This window comes from Cetorhinus maximus, chromosome 4 (assembly GCF_964194155.1).
Source record: "Cetorhinus maximus chromosome 4, sCetMax3.hap1.1, whole genome shotgun sequence".
NCBI classification, from domain to species: Eukaryota; Metazoa; Chordata; class Chondrichthyes; order Lamniformes; family Cetorhinidae; genus Cetorhinus; species Cetorhinus maximus.
The window spans coordinates 49,559,709-49,577,963 of record NC_135882.1 but is presented as its reverse complement, the minus strand read 5'-3'; the positions used below and the strand labels follow the sequence as shown (position 1 = coordinate 49,577,963).

Below are 18,255 nucleotides of genomic sequence, written 5' to 3'. Positions count from 1 at the left end.
CTCTCGCACCCTCCCCCACACACTCAAGGTGGAATCGTCTGCTCCCATTGGCGGCAGGCGTGCTGGGCGCAAGTCACTGCCTTTGTTTTAACAGTCGCTAACCCCACCCCCATCCCCAGGCCAGTTTCTGTCATGTAGCCATCAAAGAAGCTTCATTGACATCCTGGGACCATGTGACCCAGTTAAGAAAACAAATGGCTATGGCATTATGACTGCGAAAAGAGCATTTTTAACAGGTGTAACTTGTATGAAGCGTCACCTATTAAAGGGGTTTGTTTTCTTTTTATCCTCTACTGCTTCACACCCAGGTCGGCCATTCAGCTCCTTCAGATTATCTGTCATTCAATTAGACTATGGTTGAACTGCACCTTAACTCCATTTTCTGCCTTTGCTCCATATCCTTTGATAAAAAACTTATCCAGTGAGAACCTATGGTTGAGTTCACAGTCCCGCAAACTCTGCAGAGAAATGGCACTCGGATAAATCGTGATTACTTTGTAGCTCTGTCTGTGACTCATGAGTTCAGCCTTTCCAGAGTGTGGGATCACCCTTTAGAAAAAGTGCGTTTAAAAACTTTAATCCACTTTCAACTAGCTTAGAGGTTAAAAACTGATAGGAATGTATTGAATTCGGTATTCTTTTGGGGAATATGTAGAAAAATTGTCACGTCAAATAACAGTTGCTCCTCACGAAAAAGGGGCTTGAACTGAACAACAATATAAATTTGACATCATTCGCTTGCTTTCAAGCTCCATATTTTAAATTGAGAAGCGGCATTGTTTAGAATCGAGGTTCTGTGGGAAAAGGAACTGAAGGTATCTTGTGGGCAGATGCTGACAATCGCTTGTTTAAAACGGCAGTAATTAAAAGTCAGAACCGTACTTGTTGCTGAGCAGAATGCAAAATATAGCCTGATCTTGAATTTGTGGCTCTCCTTGTACTTTGTCACAGCAAGTCACTCATCTCAATGCCTCTCACTCATAGCTACATTCAGCCGCTTTTCTCCTGCTACATTAATACATACTCGTCAGCTTTTCTGTCTAAGTACTATAAATGTCCTCATTTGTAATCACTTTGTTTTCTCTCTCTATATATTCTTTTAAGCATAGATCGACCACATTTAAGCTTCCATCAACACTGCAAAACCTTTTGTTACCACATGAGATCTCAATGCGAGAAAAAGTGGACTGTGCAGCTTTAACCATTTTCTAAATTAGCCACCATTAAAAAGCCCTCCAAGCATATGACCAAGTGGCCAGCCAAGTCATATAGCGTGATGATGAGGTGATTAACTAATCACAAAGAGCCTTACTGTAGCTGCATCCCGTGCTTTATACACAGCCAGCTCTGTTTTGTAATTGCAAATGAAGGCAAAATTCTTTATAAAGACAAGTTACTTAAATTTCAGTCAACGAACGCAACTGATTGGGATGCAGAGCCCTCCGTGAAGGGAATCTGCAAAGGGTTATTTGTTGGAAATGTCTCTTTGAACAATGAGTTTCCTCCATTTATTAGGGACCTAATCTCACAATTTAGCTTGGGAGGAATGTATCTGCCTGTATCTTTGCATTTTCAGGTTGGAAGGCATCCAATTCAAATCATTAGTTTAGGCTCTGAAGAAGAGTCCTATTGGACTCGAAATGCTAACTCTGTTTTTCTCTCCACAGATGCTGCCAGACCTGCTGAGTTTTTCCAGCATTCTCTGTTTTTGTTTCAGATTTCCAGCATTTGCAGTATTTTGCTTTTATCATTAGCTTACCTGACTTGCCGAAGGAAATGAAAGCAAAATACTGCAGATGTTGGAAATCTGAAATAAAACAGACTGTTGGAATACTCAGCAGGTCTGACAGCATCTGTTGAGAGAGACAATGGGCAGAATGTTATAGGCAGGGGGAGGGGGCTAAAATTCCCTGGGTGGCCTTCCTGACGCCAACCCGCCCTCCTCAACCTGTCCACAATTTTACATGGGGAGAAGGTGAGGCCTAGGGCGGCCCACTCGTCCTCACTCCAACTGAGGCCCTTAAAGAGCCCATTATTGGTCACTTAAGGGCCCGTTCTCGCCTGCTATGCAAGCCAGAGGAGTTGAGGGATGGGGGAAGCCAGTAGGTCACCCTGCTCGGGCCTCGCTTCCATCGCTGGTCTCCTTTCCAGATTGGGCGCCCCCCCAAAAGTCTGTCCTCAACCCTGCCCACCCTGGGTTCCCACCCCACCTGGCCTTGCCATCACAATGTTCACCCCCTCTCCCCACCACTCCCCTTCCCGTCCCTGCTGTGTGACCACGGACTCGCCTGATCGGGTGGGCTCTGGCATGCGGTGGTACTGCATGTAGCCCTAGCAGTGTCCACTGCTCCTTCGAGTGGCATGCTGGGACCACAGGCAGGGCTCCATCCTGGGTCAGGGACAGAAGTCCTGCTTCTAGCAAATAATGCTCCATGGGAGCAGGCTGCCATGATTTTTTTTTTATTCGTTCATGGTATGTGGGCGTCGCTGGCAAGGCCAGCATTTATTGCCCATTCCCAATTGCCCTTGGACTGAGTGGCTTAATAGGCCATTTCAGAGTGATGCATTTTGGTAGGAAGAACATGGACAGACAATATAAAATAAAGGATGAAATTTTGAAGGGGTTGCAGAAGCAGAAAGACCTGGGTGTATATGTGCATAGATCATTGAAGGTGGCAGGACAGGTGGAGAGAGCAGTTAATAAAGCACATTGTATCCTGGGCTTTATTAATAGGGGCATAGTGTACCCTGGGCTTTATTAATAGGGGCATAGTGTACAACAGCAGGGAGATTATACTGAATTTATACAAGACACTCGTTAGACCTCAGCTGGAGTACTGTGTACAGTCTGGGCGTCACATTATAGGAAGGTTGTGAACGCATTGGAGAGAGGGCAAAAGAGGTTTACAAGAATGGTCCCAGGGATGAGAAACTTCAGTTACGAAGACAGATTGGAGAGCTGGAACTGTTCTCCTTGGAGGGAAGGTGGCTAAGAGGAGATTTGATAGAGACGTTCAAAATCATGAGGGGGCTGGACAGAGTAGATAGGGAGAAGCTGTTCCCGCTCGTAAAGGATCAATAACGAGAGGGCACAGATTTAAAGTGATTTGCAAAAGAAGCAAATGTGACGTGAGAAAAAACTTTTTCACATGAGTGGTTCGGGTCTGGAATGCACTGCCTGGAAGTGTGGCGGAGGCAGGTGCAATTGACGCATTCAAGAGGGCATTAGATGATTATTTGAATGGAAACAATGTACAGGGGTATGGGAAAAAGGCAGGGCAATGGTACTAGGTCACAATGCTTATTTGGAGAGCCGGTGCAGACATGATGGGCCGAATGGCCTCCTTCTTTGCCGTTAAAAGTCAGTGATTCTGTTGGGTCAACAGAAACAAAGTAAAGGTCTACATTTTGCTCTGCACATTTTACTTGGAGCTTTTAGCTGTGAAGATGACATCAGTTGTATCTCTTCCCTTTCTGAATCCACATTGCTGAAAAAATCTACCAAAGTGTCACATAAAGCGACTGAGCCTCACTCTTGCAAGGTTTTTCCAGCAATAACAAGAGATTCCTCAGTGATTAACACAAGTAAAATGGCTTCCCTTTCCCATGTGAAGTGGACAATTGAAGCATTTCCGAACTCTGGGCAAAATTTTCCGAGTACCACAGTTTGAAATAGATCATTGAGGCTTTTGGCTAAATAGTCACCACTGGATCTGCCTCTCTTGCCTCTCCACTGCTGCCCAGCTGGGTGGAACTGTTCTCGCCTGGTTCCATTCTTATTTATCTAATCTTAGTCAGAGCATCACCTGCAACGGCTTCCACTCCTACTTACACACCATTACCTCTGGTGTCCCCAAGGGGAGAGCTGTAGTGAGGGAATTCCCAAGCTTGGTAAGCAGGCAACTGAAGGCAAGGCCACCAATGGTGCAGTGATGAAAATTGGGTATACACAAGAGGCTGTTGTAATTTCCATTGTCCTGTTTGCCATTGAGACTCTGCCAGGTTTGATGTTGATGTTACCCAGGACGAGGAGTTTGTCAATCTTAGATACCAGAGATACTGGGCCGTAACTTCCGAGCTCCACAGAGTCATCGTTTGGAGAAGGGGGACACCTAAACGAAGGGCCGGGGAATCCCTTCTGTTGGTTCCTAGGTAAGGTTTGCATGCCAACTGCCCAGAAGTACAAACTTCCCACTGGCAATTATCCCCACTGGGAACCATCCGAAAAATACGATTTAAGTCGCAAACTTCGGATGGTTCCAACTGGGTTCCATCAATAGGTACCCAGAAAAAATTAGAAGAATTAAAACCACTTCTGACTTCTGGGAAACTATTGTGCAGACCCAGACCAACATAGCCATGGGACTTCCCCCATTGCCCCCAACTCCCCTGGGGTCTCACCCCACTAACTCAACCACCTCACCACAGGATTCCCCCCATCCCCACTGGGACTCCCCCCTGTCAGGCCCAACTCTCACCCCCACCCCAGGCCCAATCTGATCCAACCCAAGGCCCAACACCCTCCCCCCACCAAAACCCTCTGAGGCCCTACCAAGGTCCTCTCCCACCCCCCCCCCCACCCCACTCCCCCGGGCCACCAAGGTCTGACGCTCTCCCCCGCCTCACCCTGCCCCCAGCCCCGCCTGCGCCCCGCCCTCGTCCTACCCCCAGGCCCAGCCTGACCTGAGACCCGACCCTGCCACCCAAAAGGCCTGACACCCCCTCTCCCACTCCCTTCCCCAAGCCTGACCCCACCTGACTTCCAACAAGGTGGGGAAAAAAAATCAGGCTGGAAATTGGGTATGGAGAGGCAATCCAACGCTGATTGCCGCTCTAAGGAAGTTCAGTCCCAATATGATCTAGATCTTCATAAAATGTGCCTTTGATTTTGTCTTGGTTAGTCATGGTTAGATCATAGGCACTGGTGATGGTGGTAAAACATTCTGCAGCAAATGGCAAATCTTACTGTCATCAGGCAGTCAAACCGATTTCTTTGGGAAAGTTCTCAATTGCCTTTGTTGCTGTACTTGATGGCAAAGCCGAAACCAGCCTTGTGATGTTGTTCTTTGCAATGACCGGTCCAGAACGAGTAAAGTTGGCACCAGTTTCCTCAGTGGTTCAACTTTGACATGTTAAGTTTCACTTGGTGTTGCAATGCTATATCTGTTTAGTCCTTTGGCAATTGCAGCACTTTACTCACCACATCCGTCCATGGGTTTTCCCTGGTCAGCCAGGGAACAAATCTACAGGTTACCCTCACTTATCGTGGGAGCTGATGCAGTTTCCCCGGGTGCAGCACAGGTGACTGCTTGGAACTGCAAGTGAGAATTGTGTCAGCAGAGGTCCCTGGAGTCAGGGAGGGTCCCAGAGGACTGGAAAATCGCTAATGTAACCCCCCTGTTTAAGAAGGGAGTGAGGCAAAAGATGGGAAATTACAGGCCGATTAGCCTGACCTCGGTCGTTGGTAAGATTTTAGAGCCCATTATTAAGGATGAGATTTCAGAATACTTGGAAGTGCATGATAAAATCGGGCAAAGTCAGCATGGTTTCATCAAGGGGAGGTCATGCCTGACAAATCTGTTAGAACTCTTTGAGGAGGTAACGAGTAGGTTAGACAAAGGAGAGCCAATGGATGTTATCTACTTGGACTTCCAGAAGGCCTTTGACAAGGTGCCGCACAGGAGGCTGCTCAGTAAGATAACAGCCCATGGTGTTAGAGGCAAGGTACTAGCATGGATAGAAGATTGGCTGTCTGGCAGGAGGCAGAGAATGGGAATAAGGGGGTCCTTCTCAGGATGGCGGCAGGTGACTAGTGGAGTTCCGCAGGGGTCAGTGTTGGGACCACAATTTTTCACTTTATACATTAATGATCTAGATGAAGGAACTGAGGGCATCCTGGCTAAGTTTGCAGATGATACAAGGATAGGTGGAGGGACAGATAATATTGAGGAGGTGGGGAGGCTGCAGAAGGATTTGGACAGATTAGGAGAATGGGCAAAGAAGTGGCAGATGGAATATAACGTGGGCAAGTGTGAGGTCATGCACTTTGGTAGGAAGAATAGAGGCATAGACTATTTTCTAAATGGGGAGAGAATTCAGAAATCTGGAGTGCAAAGGGACTTAGGAGTCCTAGTCCAGGATTCTCTTAAGGTTAACTTGCAGGTTGAGTCGGTAGTTAGGAAGGCAAATGCAATGTTGGCATTTATTTCGAGAGGACTAGAATATAAAAGCAGGAATGTGCTGCTGAGGCTTTATAAGGCTCTGGTCAGACCACATTTAGAATATTGTGAGCAATTTTGGGCCCCGTACCTCAGGAAGGATGTGCTGGCCCTGGAGAGGGTCCAGAGGAGATTCACGAGAATGATCCCAGGAATGAAAGGCTTAACATATGAGGAACGTTTGAGGACTCTGGGTCTATACTTGATGGAGTTTAGAAGGATGAGGGGGGATCTGATTGAAACTTACAGAATACTGAAAGGCCTGGATAGAGTGGACGTGGGGAAAATGTTTCCATTAGTAGGAGAGACTAGGACCCGAGGGCACAGCCTCAGAGTAAAGGGAAGACCTTTTAGAACAGAGATGAGGAGAAACTTCTTTAGCCAGAGAGTGGTGAATCTATGGAATTCATTGCCACAGAAGGCTGTGGAGGCCAGGTCATTGAGTGTATTTAAGACCGAGATAGATAGGTTCTTGATTGGTAAGGGGATCAAAGGTTATGGGGAGAAGGCGGGAGAATGGGATTGAGAAACTTATCAGCCATGATTGAATGGCGGAGCAGACTCGATGGGCCGAATGGCCTAATTTCTGTTCCTATGTCTTATGATTGGGGATTATCTGAGGGATGAGACATGTCCCCAGTCAGGGGTACTTACTACCCTTTCTACTTAACACCTGTAATATGGTTATCATCTAAAATAGAGTTAAAAGCAATCTGTTCAGTATCTTATGAGAAGCACATTAGCTTTAGTGCAGTAATCCATGTCTCACAGCAGATTCAGTTGGCTGGCCTGGGACATAGGAAAGGATCATTGAAGAGCTTGTTAACAGGCTAGAGAGAGACTGATTACAATTTCAAAGGTAATAATGGGAAAAGCCAATTGTTTTTTGGGCGTGTTAGTGCACAGCTGTCGGGAGCACTGGGGAGGAGCTATTATTCATTGAGGCTGCTGATGAAAAATCTTGTATAAAAAAAGTCAAACGGAGGAGCTCATGCAATGGCACAAAAGTTGCCATGGTTTAAGCAGAGCAGCTTGAGTACTTGAGGAGTGAGTGTTTAGGCACTTGTGCAGACCATGAGGCTGCTGGCCTTCTGCTTTCCTGCCTGTTCCATTCCTCCAGGCAACAGCAAACCCAGTAATGGCTGCCGTTCGCCTTTTAGAATCACCCGCATCACAAAACCCCACCTCCAGGCTGTGCCTGGTGCACTAACTGGCACCAAACTCGCCTCTGGGCCAATTAGGGGCTTTCCTTTTAAAAATGGTGTGGTGTCACTGACACTGACACCAATGCAGGGTAGGGATCTGGAAATGATCCGGCCATTGGGTTCCCGATCTCAGGCTGAAAATCCAGACCATGTTGCCTAGATGAGTGAGGAGAGAAATCGGCCAGATTCTTGTTCATGATCACTACACCTACTGTGATGTGAATGTTTGTGAATGTTGGCTAAGGACAGGATGAAGCATGGCTACCTGGAAGAAATACTGAAGAGCGTTTGGCATCCTAAAACTCGACCTCAATGCGAGGAGGTGGGAATAACATTGCGAAAATTTAGTCGAAAATGGAATTGTCCCACATGAGAAAAGGAGCATGAGAGAGTTCTCAGCAACAATGGGAGTGAGGACAAAAGAGACAGACATGCAAATTCTGGCCTTGATACGTTTAATACCAAAAGGTGCAAACAGCATTGGGAAGTGGTTTGTTGCACAGCGATTTCCTTTTCTTCTGTGAAATTCATCAACATGTTCTGACACGGGGTGTCTAGTAATCTCTGCTGTAATTAATTTTGGGCATTTTGTTCCACTGTGCAACTGGTTTGTGAGGGCACTCAGGAGCCTGCTAAGTCACCAAGGAAACCATTCCTGTTGTTCATGCTATGTTTTAAATTACATTTGAGGAGGAGCTTAATTCTTTTGCCTTTCACAAATATAGGGATAGGCACAGAATGATTCAGGCCGATGTACCTGATGATTAAAATATTCAGAAAGTGCAGTGATCGCCATCCTTTTGTCTCAGGCACATCACATCATTTTCAAGAGGCTCCTGAACACCTTCAAACCTTGAAATGGGAGTGTGGCAGATTACAACAATAATCAATAAGGATGCTTTCACAGTGCAGTTATCCACCTCCATCAGTAGCTGCAGTTAGGGTTCCAGCCAGGCAGTATTTGCACATTGCTCAACTCCTCCTCATCTGGGACTCGAGAATTCCTGCCCAAGAGACACACTATGCCCTGAGCTGTCTCCCCACAGTGAGGGTATTTAAATAATCAGAGAACCCTTGCTCATTTAAATTAAGGTCATGCAGGTTTGCAAAGGGTCCACTGGAACCCACGCACTCTTTATAAAAGCAAAATACTGCAGATGCTGGAAATCTGAAATAAAAATAAGAATGCTGGAAATATTCAACAGGTTAGGGCAGTATCTCTGGAGAGAAAGACAGTTATTATTTCGGGTCACATTTCATCAGAACTGAAGGAAAATAGATTTGTAAGAGCTTTTAAGCCAGTAGAAGTGGGGGAGGGGGCAGGAAGAACAAAAGGGAAGGTCTGAGATAGGATGCAGGGCAGGAGAGATTAAATAACAAAAGATTTCATGATGCAAAAGCCAAAGAGATTGACGGTGGGTATAGTAAACAAACAGATGTTCCAGATGAGGTGTGATTAGCTCCATCTGAATACAACATGAAGGGATAAAGAAAGAAACAAGCTAGCAAAAAAAACTAGAACTAGATAAAGGCAGACGTTATGATCTAAAGTTGTCGAACTCAATATTGAGTCCATTAGGCTGGAGGGTGTCGGGACGAAAGATGAGGTGCTGTTCCTCGTGCTTGTGTTGGAGTTTCATTGAAACACTGTAGCAGAGCAAGGACAGAAAGGTCAGAGTGGAAGCAAGATGGAGAATTGAAATGATAAGTGACAGAAAGTTCTGGGCCATGCTTGCAGACTGAACAGAGATGTTCCACAAAGCGGTCCCCCAGTCTACGTTTGGTCTGCTCAGTGTAGAGGAAACCACATCGTGAACAGTGAATCCAGTATACAATATTGAAAGAAGTAAAGTAAATCGCTGCTTCACTTGGAAGGAGTGTTTGGGGCCTTGGATGGTGAGAAGGGAGGAGGTGAAAGGTCAGGCGTTGCATCTCTTGTGCTTGCATGGAAAGGCGACTTAGGAAAGGGAGAGGGTGTTAGGGGTGACTGAGGAGTGGACCAGGATGTAGCCGAGGGAACAGTCCCTTTGGAATGCTGAGAGGAGCGGGTGAGGGGAAGATGTGTTTGGTAGTGGCATCACACTGAGGTAATGCAGGAAATTCAGCAGGCAATTTGTGCACAGCAAGGGCCCACAAACAGCAATGTGATAATAAGCAGATGATTTTTTTTCATTGAAGTTGGTTGAGGGATAAATATTGGCCAGGACATCAGGAGAACACCTCTTCTTTTAATAGTGCTATGGAATCTTTTACACAAGATAGTGGTTAGGGCCACAGCTTAACATCTCATTCAAAAGACAGCACCTCCAACAGTGTAGCACTCCCTTAGTACTGCACTGGCCAGCCTAGAATATGTGCACAAAACTCTGGAGTTGTGCGCAAACCTCCAAACTTTCTAACTCAGAAGGGAGAGTACTACCAACCGAGTGATGATCTCCCACTTACAACGAAACACGGAGCTTGATTCCCTCCTTCTGGCTCTGGGAATCTGCTTCACCCTGTAGTCAAGTTGTGTTCAGATTAACACTACAAAGTTTAACATTGGTACAAAGCACAGGCTTCTAACCTGGTGCAAATTAGGATGAATTTATGGGCAGTTTTGTGCCATAAACTAGCACCTAATAGGGATTGGGTTGCCAGTCTACCGACATTCTGGCATATTCCATCCATTCAACCTGTCCTCGATTTGAGTCCAGTTCCCAGAATTGAATACATGGTGGGGTAGATCTTGGTCTGACTTGAATTTGAGTCCAGAGTTGACACTGTGCTACCAGCACGTGCTCAAATCAAGAGGCATAAGAATCGATAATCCTCAAGAACATACTCAGCATAAGTTGTTGATGCTGGTCACATTTCTACAGGCAGCTCACCTGAATGAAAGCACCAGTGACGGGCCACCTGGTCTGCAGTGGCCCTTAGGTAAATTCAGGGTGGGTTGGAGGAAAACAGTTGGAACAGGCTAGGAGGGGGTTAAGCAGGACTGATTCAAAAATTTTTCATCTACCTTTCACCAGAGACCAAGGTGGGGTGCTGCAGAATCCTAAGCGGGGAAGCCCGACTCCTGTATCCCTCATCACCAACAACATTCTTGATGGGGGGGGTCATCGACACAAATTTACATAGGTAGGGGACCTAATATCTATTTTAGGTTACCAGCTGGATGCCTACAAATATTGTTCGCTGAATTTTCCAACACCTGCACAGGTTGGACTCAAGCCATCTCACTGCCAGAGTGGAATGCTTTGTGCCAGTTCTATGCCTGAAAAATGGGCACAACACATACCAATTTCTATCCCATTATTTTAAACAACCGTACCATCCAAAATTTAGACTGTACAGATTCCAACCAAATTCTAAATAATCCCTTGATAATACCTGGGCCTGCACATAATAAAAAGTGAATACAAAGCTATGAGGTAGAACTTTACTCAAGGAATAATAAGAGTTCCAGAATAATTTACCTGGCAGAAGAATAGACAAAATTACACTGGGGCATTCCAAATACAGTTGGATATGGGCTGGCACAGTGAAAGTAGAAGGTTGGTCTCGATGGAGCAAAGGGCCATTGTTCACCCTCAGCAAGTCCACTAGAGGCCTAACCATCTAAAAGACGTATCAAAACCAGCCATAGCAGTTTGAAAATTTGAAAAAACTGGCATCAATACCATGCAGCTGTCAGAATTGTAGTAAAAACTCAAATGGGTCAGTAATGTCCTTTAGAGAAGGAAACCTGCCATCCTTACTGCTCAGGAACAAAACCAGGACACAACACTACTCTACCCAAATTATCAGGATGTGTCAGCAAGCTGGGGCTTAACTGTAAGAATAGTTCGAGCCACAGAAGGCAAAGATGTCAAGCGTAAAGAAAGAGAAACTCCACAAGAGAACAGTAATCTTCCATTGTCACTCACAGGGCTTGGAGTAATGTGCTGAATTTGGGGTTTAATGCCTCCATGCTCCTGCGGAATATATTGACCACTACCATCACCGCTAGCGTCTCCAGAAGATCCCTGTGGCAAAGCAATCAATATCGACAAATAAAAATCTAGTGATTAAAGAGAAAGCATTAAATCAGTCTTGAGAAGGATACAAGGAAATGGAAAGTTTACTCACATCGGGCTCAGCCTCATAACATTGATCTTCGCTGGCACGTGGGTCTGATTTAATCGTCAGTTCTTGGATGGATCCCTGGAAAACACGGAACAAGATTAAAGATTTCAAAAACTTTGATCTGGAAATCCAAAGAGTGCTGACAGGAGTGATTCCTGCCCTTGTTGTTTTCATATCTTCACCCTACTCCCTTGGAGAATAACATGAAAGATTCACAGACTGATGTGAACATCCTTTCATAGTGGTGACTATCATTATACCAGTCGGCATGGTAGTTAGCCCAATACAACTGAAGGGTTTTCTATATTCTCACAACCCATACAGTGAGTGGGGCTGGGGGGCGGGTGATGGAATCCACATAGCCCCACCAGATATGGGTATCAGGCTAGTCGTCAACTCAGTATTCACAGCTGGAACTCCAGTCTTCGCTCAGCAAGACTGTCTGGAGCAGCATTTGAATCCTGCACTTTCTGAATCAGAGGCTGGAATACTCTTACTATGCTTGCTCTCTCCCTGTTCAAGGTGTTTATACGAAGACAACATGTAAAATAAAAAGATTGCATTTCTAAAGCATCTATCATGTCCTCAGGATAGCCCAACATGCTGTATAGCCAACGAAGTGCTTTGAAGTCATTGCTGTAATGCAGGAAATATAGCTGCCAAAATTGCGTACAAACTTCCCACAATTAAATGAATGACTACATCATTTGTCTAAAGTCAAGGATAAGGAATAAACATTGGCCGGAATACCAGGGAGAACCAATACAAAAGCAAGCTGCTGTGGATGCTGGAAACCTGAAATGAAAATCGAAAATGCTGGAAATACACAGAGGGTCTGGCCAATTAGGCGGCTGCCGCCGGGGCCGCCATCCTAATTAAGGGTTGATGGTTCCTCAAGGATTGTGGCCCACCCACCAAGAGCTACCGGCCCAATTAGTGGGCTGACAGCTTAGCGTCCTCAGCAGCGCCATCGCTAGCAGTGGCCACTGCTGAGGCTGTTGTTGCAAGTGGAGAGCACCTCAAAGGCCGGACAACCATGAAGAGGGGTAAGTGGGGTTGGCGGATGCTGGGGCTAGACAGGAAGCCCCTGGCGATCGGAGAGTGGGTCATGAGGCACATGGGGGTGTCACATTGGTGTCCGTTGGCCTTGGAGTTGGAGTGCCCCAAAAGGAGAACTCACTCCATACAGCCTTCTCGGGGGGTAGGGGGAGGGGGGGGGGGGGGGGGGGGGGGTGGGGCTGCAAGGTTTCACTGGGTGGTCTCTCCATGCAACTGCAGGCCACCACTACTCACCCCCACCCCCCCAACTAGTAGAGATAGAAAGTGGCCCCGAATTGTCGACTTAAGTGGCTCCATTGGGGTCCCAGTAGGGGGCCAATCTCCCAACTTTCCTGCAGCTGACAAAATAACAGGACGAACTCCTTTATTCTTCTTCAAATGGAGCTGAAGTGAGAAGTGAGATGGTTTAGGACCTCATCTGACAGCCAGCCTCTCCCACAATACTGCACCCTCTCAATCACTGCAGTGAAGAGGCAGCCCAGATGATGAGCTCAAGACTCTGGAGTTGGACTTGAAGCCTCAACCATCTGATTCAGGGATGAATGAAACATGGCTGATACTCTTAAAAAGGATGCGCACAATGTGTTAAGTGAATATTAAACTGTATTTCCAATTTCTGGCCATGATTGTATGAATGCCACAGGAGAAAAGTTTAGCTCTCTATACAGTAACTATGCTATTGTGCTGGACAATAGAGGCTGTTTTTCTGGAGTGTAATGTGACCTTGCACACCCAGCTCGTCAATGCTAGTTTGGCTGGTTAGTAATGTCACCACTGCTTCCAACACGCTGTGAATGGCCTGAAAAACTGGTAAATATTTTCTTTATTGGTGGGGCAGGAACAGGGAAAGTTGGGGTGGCGAGGGGCAGGGGGCACAGGCAAAAGGCAGGGTAATGGCACTAGGTCATAATGCTCGTTTGGAAAGCCGGTGCAGACACGATGGGCCGAACGGCCTCCTTCTGTGCTGTTAAAGTTCTGTGATTCTGAGGTGAGGGGTCTAAGTACACAGATCTTTGAAGGTAACAGGACAAGCTGATCATGCTGTTAAAAAGCATTTGGGACCCTGGGCTCCATAAGGGGGCGTAGCATTGAGAGGAAGGATGTTATACTGAAGCAATATAAATCACTGGCAAGGTCCCAGCTGGAGTATTGTGTCCAATTCTGGGCAGCACACTTTAAGAAGGATGTCAAAGCCTTGGAGAATGTGTAAACGAGAATGATATCTGGAACTCACTGTCTGTAAGGGTAATAGAGGCAGAAACCCTCAACTCATTTAAAAGGTACCTGGATCTGCACCTGATGTCCCGTAACCTCCAAGACTATGGACCAAGTGCTGGAAAATGGGATTAGGCTGAGTGGCTCGTTTGTCAGCTTGCATAGACACGATGGGCAGACTGGCCTCTTTCTGTGTTGCACATTTGCCTAAATTTTCTAAATATCTGGAAAGGAATGTGGGGAGGGGGCAGGGGAGTGGCAGTACGTGAACTGCTCCTTAGGAGAGCCAGCATGAATACGATGGGCCAAATGGCCTTCGCCTGTACTGTAACGATTCTATGAGTAAGCTCAGTTTTTGGAGCTCCTTGGGAAGCTGAGCTTACTCTTCTTGGAGCAGAGAAGGGTTTGGGGAATAGGTGATGAGTAATTTTGATGTTTTGATAGAATAAATGAAGGGAAACACTTTCCGCCAGCAGTAAGATCGGTGGTGATCAGAGGACACAAATTTAAGATACTTGGTAAAAGAGCCCGAGGGGAGATGAGGAGAATTATTTTTGCACAGCAAGTTGTTGTGATCTAGAACGCACTGTCTGAACAGCTGGTAGAAGGAAATTCAATAGTAATTTTCAAAAGGGAGTTGGACATATACCGGAAAAGGAAAAATTAACAGGGCCATGGGGAAAGAGCAAAGGAAGTTAGAGTTATCGGCCAGCTTTTTCAAAGAAGTCAGGCAAGATAGGCTGATTGGCTTCCTACTCATGGAAGATTCTATGATTTGATCGAGAAAATTGAAACTCGTTATGTAAGAAGAGTATAACTGGACTGGTGTTCACCAATCATCTTACACTGATCCCAAACTGATGCTTCACAAAAGTCTTCCTCATTTTTTAAACCGTTTTACTGGGCTCTATTACCACACTGAAAACACATTGAGCTCAGTTGCTACAGATCTTCCACTGCTCCCAGCAACCGCCCCAGTTAATATTAGTGAAACATCTGTCCGAGTACAGCTGCCACTTCCTGTTTTAGGAAACTACAACAAGGAGAAAGTCTGAGCTCACACCGATTGTACAAGTTTCCACAGAAACTCCACCAACGTTTACCCAACACATGCAGCAGCCATGACAGGACTTAGAACCACTTGTCTGCAGAGCGCAGGTGGGACAAACCAGACCCAACGCTGAGCTGAATTTGGGCCAAGTCAGAGGTTTGGACAAGCACTTCAAACACCCAAGTCAATAATACAAGAACAGACAGAAAATACTGCTCATACTGTACTGTAAAAAAATACTAAAATGGTACTTTCTGTGAAGAAGCTTAGCATTTCTCAACTTTTCTTTGCGGCAAAATAATTTTTTACAAGTGATTGTTTTAGACAGAACCGAGGAGACCCTCCAAGCCGTCCCACAACACCCTGTGGAGGATTCCTCTGGCGATCCACCAACCATCAATGAGCTTAAGCGGGCCATCCAACAGATGAAAACCAACAAAGCTCGTGGGCCAGATGGCATCCCCGCAGAGGCCTCTCCTACTGGCAGCTCTCAGCTCACCTCACGGCTCGACCATAAGACATAGGAGCAGAAATTAGACTATTCGGCCCATCGAGTCTGCTCCGCCATTCAATCATGGCTGATAAGTTTCTCAACCCCATTCTCCTGCCTTCTCCCCGTAACCTTTGATCCCCTTACCAATCAAGAACCTATCTATCTCGGTCTTAAATACACTCAATGACCTGGCCTCCACAGCCTTCTGTGGCAATGAATTCCATAGATTCACCACTCTCTGGCTAAAGAAGTTTCTCCTCATCTCTGTTCTAAAAGGTCTTCCCTTTACTCTGAGGCTGTGCCCTCGGGTCCTAGTCTCTCCTACTAATGGAAACATCTTCCCCATGTCCACTCTATCCAGACCTTTCAGTATTCTGTAAGTTTCAATCAGATCCCCCCTCATCCTTCTAAACTCCATCAAGTATAGACCCAGAGTCCTCAAACGTTCCTCATATGTTAAGCCTTTCATTCCTGGGATCATTCTCGTGAACCTCCTCTGGACCCTCTCCAGGGCCAGCACATCCTTCCTGAGGTACGGGGCCCAAAATTGCTCACAATATTCTAAATGTGGTCTGACCAGAGCCTTATAAAGCCTCAGCAGCACATCCCTGCTTTTATATTCTAGTCCTCTCGAAATAAATGCCAACATTGCATTTGCCTTCCTATCTACCGACTCAACCTGCAAGTTAACCTTAAGAGAATCCTGGATTAGGACTCCTAAGTCCCTTTGCATTCCAGATTTCTGAATTCTCTCCCCATTTAGAAAATAGTCTCTGCCTCTATTCTTCCTACCAAAGTGCATGACCTCACACTTCCCCACGTTGTATTCCATCTGCCACTTCTTTGCCCATTCTCCTAACCTGTCCAAATCCTTCTGCAGCCCCCCCGCCTCCTCAATACTACCTGTCCCTCCACCTATCTTTGACCAGGTCATCCTCCACCTCTGGGATGAAGAGGACATTCCCTGGGATCTCAAGAACATGACCATCATTACTATCCACAAATCTGATTGTGAAAACTCCAAGGGGATTTCCCTCCTGTCCATCCTGGGTAAGATCCTGGCCCGCATCCTCCTGAACCACCTTCATCCAGTCGCTGAGGGGATCCTCCTGGAAACCCAGTGTGGCTTCCGACCATCCCGGGGTACTGCGGACATAGTCTTTGTGGCTAGACAGATCCAGGAAAAATGTTGGGAGCAAAATCGAGAATTGTTCCTAGGCTTCATCGACCTGACCAAATCGTGAAGCTCTGTGGAGCGTCCTCCAATGCTTTGGTTGCCAGTTGAAGTTTGTCACCATCCTGAGACTCCTGCATGACAACATGGCCGCCACCATCCTGAGTGGAGGATCAGAAACCGACACCTTTCACATCCAGACTGGGGTCAAACAAGGTTGTGTGATCGCCCCCACCTTGTTCACCATTTACCTGACTGTCATCGTCCACCTCATCTGAGATGAGCTGCCACCTGGTGTCAGCATTCACTAGCGTCTGAATGGGACACTCTTCAGCCTTGGTTGCTCCCGAGCAAAAACAAAACTCACCACCATGGACATCCACGACCTTCAGCTTTTGGATGACTGCTGTGTGATGGTTCAGTCTGTAAAGGACATGCAAAGGACGCTTGACCTCTTCAACACCTCATATAAGAGGCTTGGCCTGTCCTTAAACATCGCCAAGACGAAGGTGCTTCACCAACCTTCCCCGGCCAGTTGAGCATCTCCCACACCATCCACATAGATGGGGTGACTCTGAAGCATGTGCAGCACTTCCCTTATCTCGGCAACTGCCTCTCCCAAGGGGTTACCATCAATGAGCAAGTTCAACACCAAGTCAACTGTGCCAGTGCTGCCTTCTTCAAGCTGTGCCAACATGTCTTTGACAACAGGGGCCTCTGGTTTATAAGGCTGTTGTGTTGACCGTTTTCCTCTATTGCAGTGAAATATGGGCTGTCTACAGACGCCACATTAAGATCCTTGAGTGCTTCCATCAGTGGTGCTGGCGTTGAATCATGGGGATCAAGTGGGAGGACTGCTGGGCTAACGCGAGCGTCTCCATGAAGCTGCGTCTCCCAGCATTGAAGCCCTGCTCCTGTGGAACCAACTACAATGGATGGGCCAGATACCTGAAAACCACCTCCCTCGGCAGGTTCTCTTCTCACAGCTCTCAGTTGCCAACACTCAAAGGGCGGCCAAAGGGAAAGGTGTAAGGATACGCTCAAGGTTGCCCTAAAGCACAGAAGCGTTAACGCCTCTGCCTGGGAGGAGAGTGCTGCCGATCACTTGGCATGGCACCGCCGGGTCCATCAAGGCGCAAGCCACTTCGAGGCTCAGCGACTCAACAGCGAGGCGGAACATCGGCGGCAGAGGAAGAAGGAAGCGAACCTGGGGCTGCGATTTCCACTCCCCTGCGCAACAACGTGCCCCCACTGCGGAAGAACATGTGGATCCAGAATTGGGCTGCTCAGTCATCTGAAGTCTCACCAAGCCTGACGGACGTCATCCTCGAATCCGAGGGACTGCTGCCGCCGATTCCAAATTGCATTGGATTACTAGACTGAATTTTATGCTGGGGATGGACTCTCCGCCTCCCCAGCATCAAAGTCAGGTGCGAGCCTGCCTCTGCTTGGCCAGCTTGCTCCACAGCCATTTAACAACTGTCGGGCTACCAGTGGGCCAGCTGCCTCCACCTGGAGAGGGCTTCCCGTCTCCAAGAGCTGCCAATCAATCAAATTGTCAGCAGCTCGCTTGTCCCAGCAGCATCACCAGGAGGAGATGCAGGGAACATGCAGCAATGGAACTGGATTTAAAGATGTCCAAGGTATTGCCACGGTCAGGCTGGCAGACCCTGGAGGGTTTGGGTGAGGAGGGGGGGTGATGTGGAGTTGGGACGGGGCTGTGGTGGGAG

At 47.0% G+C, this 18,255-nt stretch overlaps 1 protein-coding gene across 6 annotated transcripts in view; it reads right to left on the bottom strand.

Moving 5' to 3' along the window:
- Positions 1-18,255, bottom strand: part of col15a1b (collagen, type XV, alpha 1b) — a 371,940-nt gene that overhangs the window by 206,683 nt on the left and 147,002 nt on the right. For all 6 annotated transcript variants that reach the window (XM_078540165.1, XM_078540166.1, XM_078540161.1 and 3 more), the window contains 2 exons: positions 11,537-11,611; positions 11,335-11,433 (listed from right to left, as the gene is read on the bottom strand). In XM_078540165.1, coding sequence (XP_078396291.1) covers positions 11,335-11,433; positions 11,537-11,611 — 174 coding nt within the window. The remainder of the gene's footprint in view (positions 1-11,334; positions 11,434-11,536; positions 11,612-18,255) is intronic.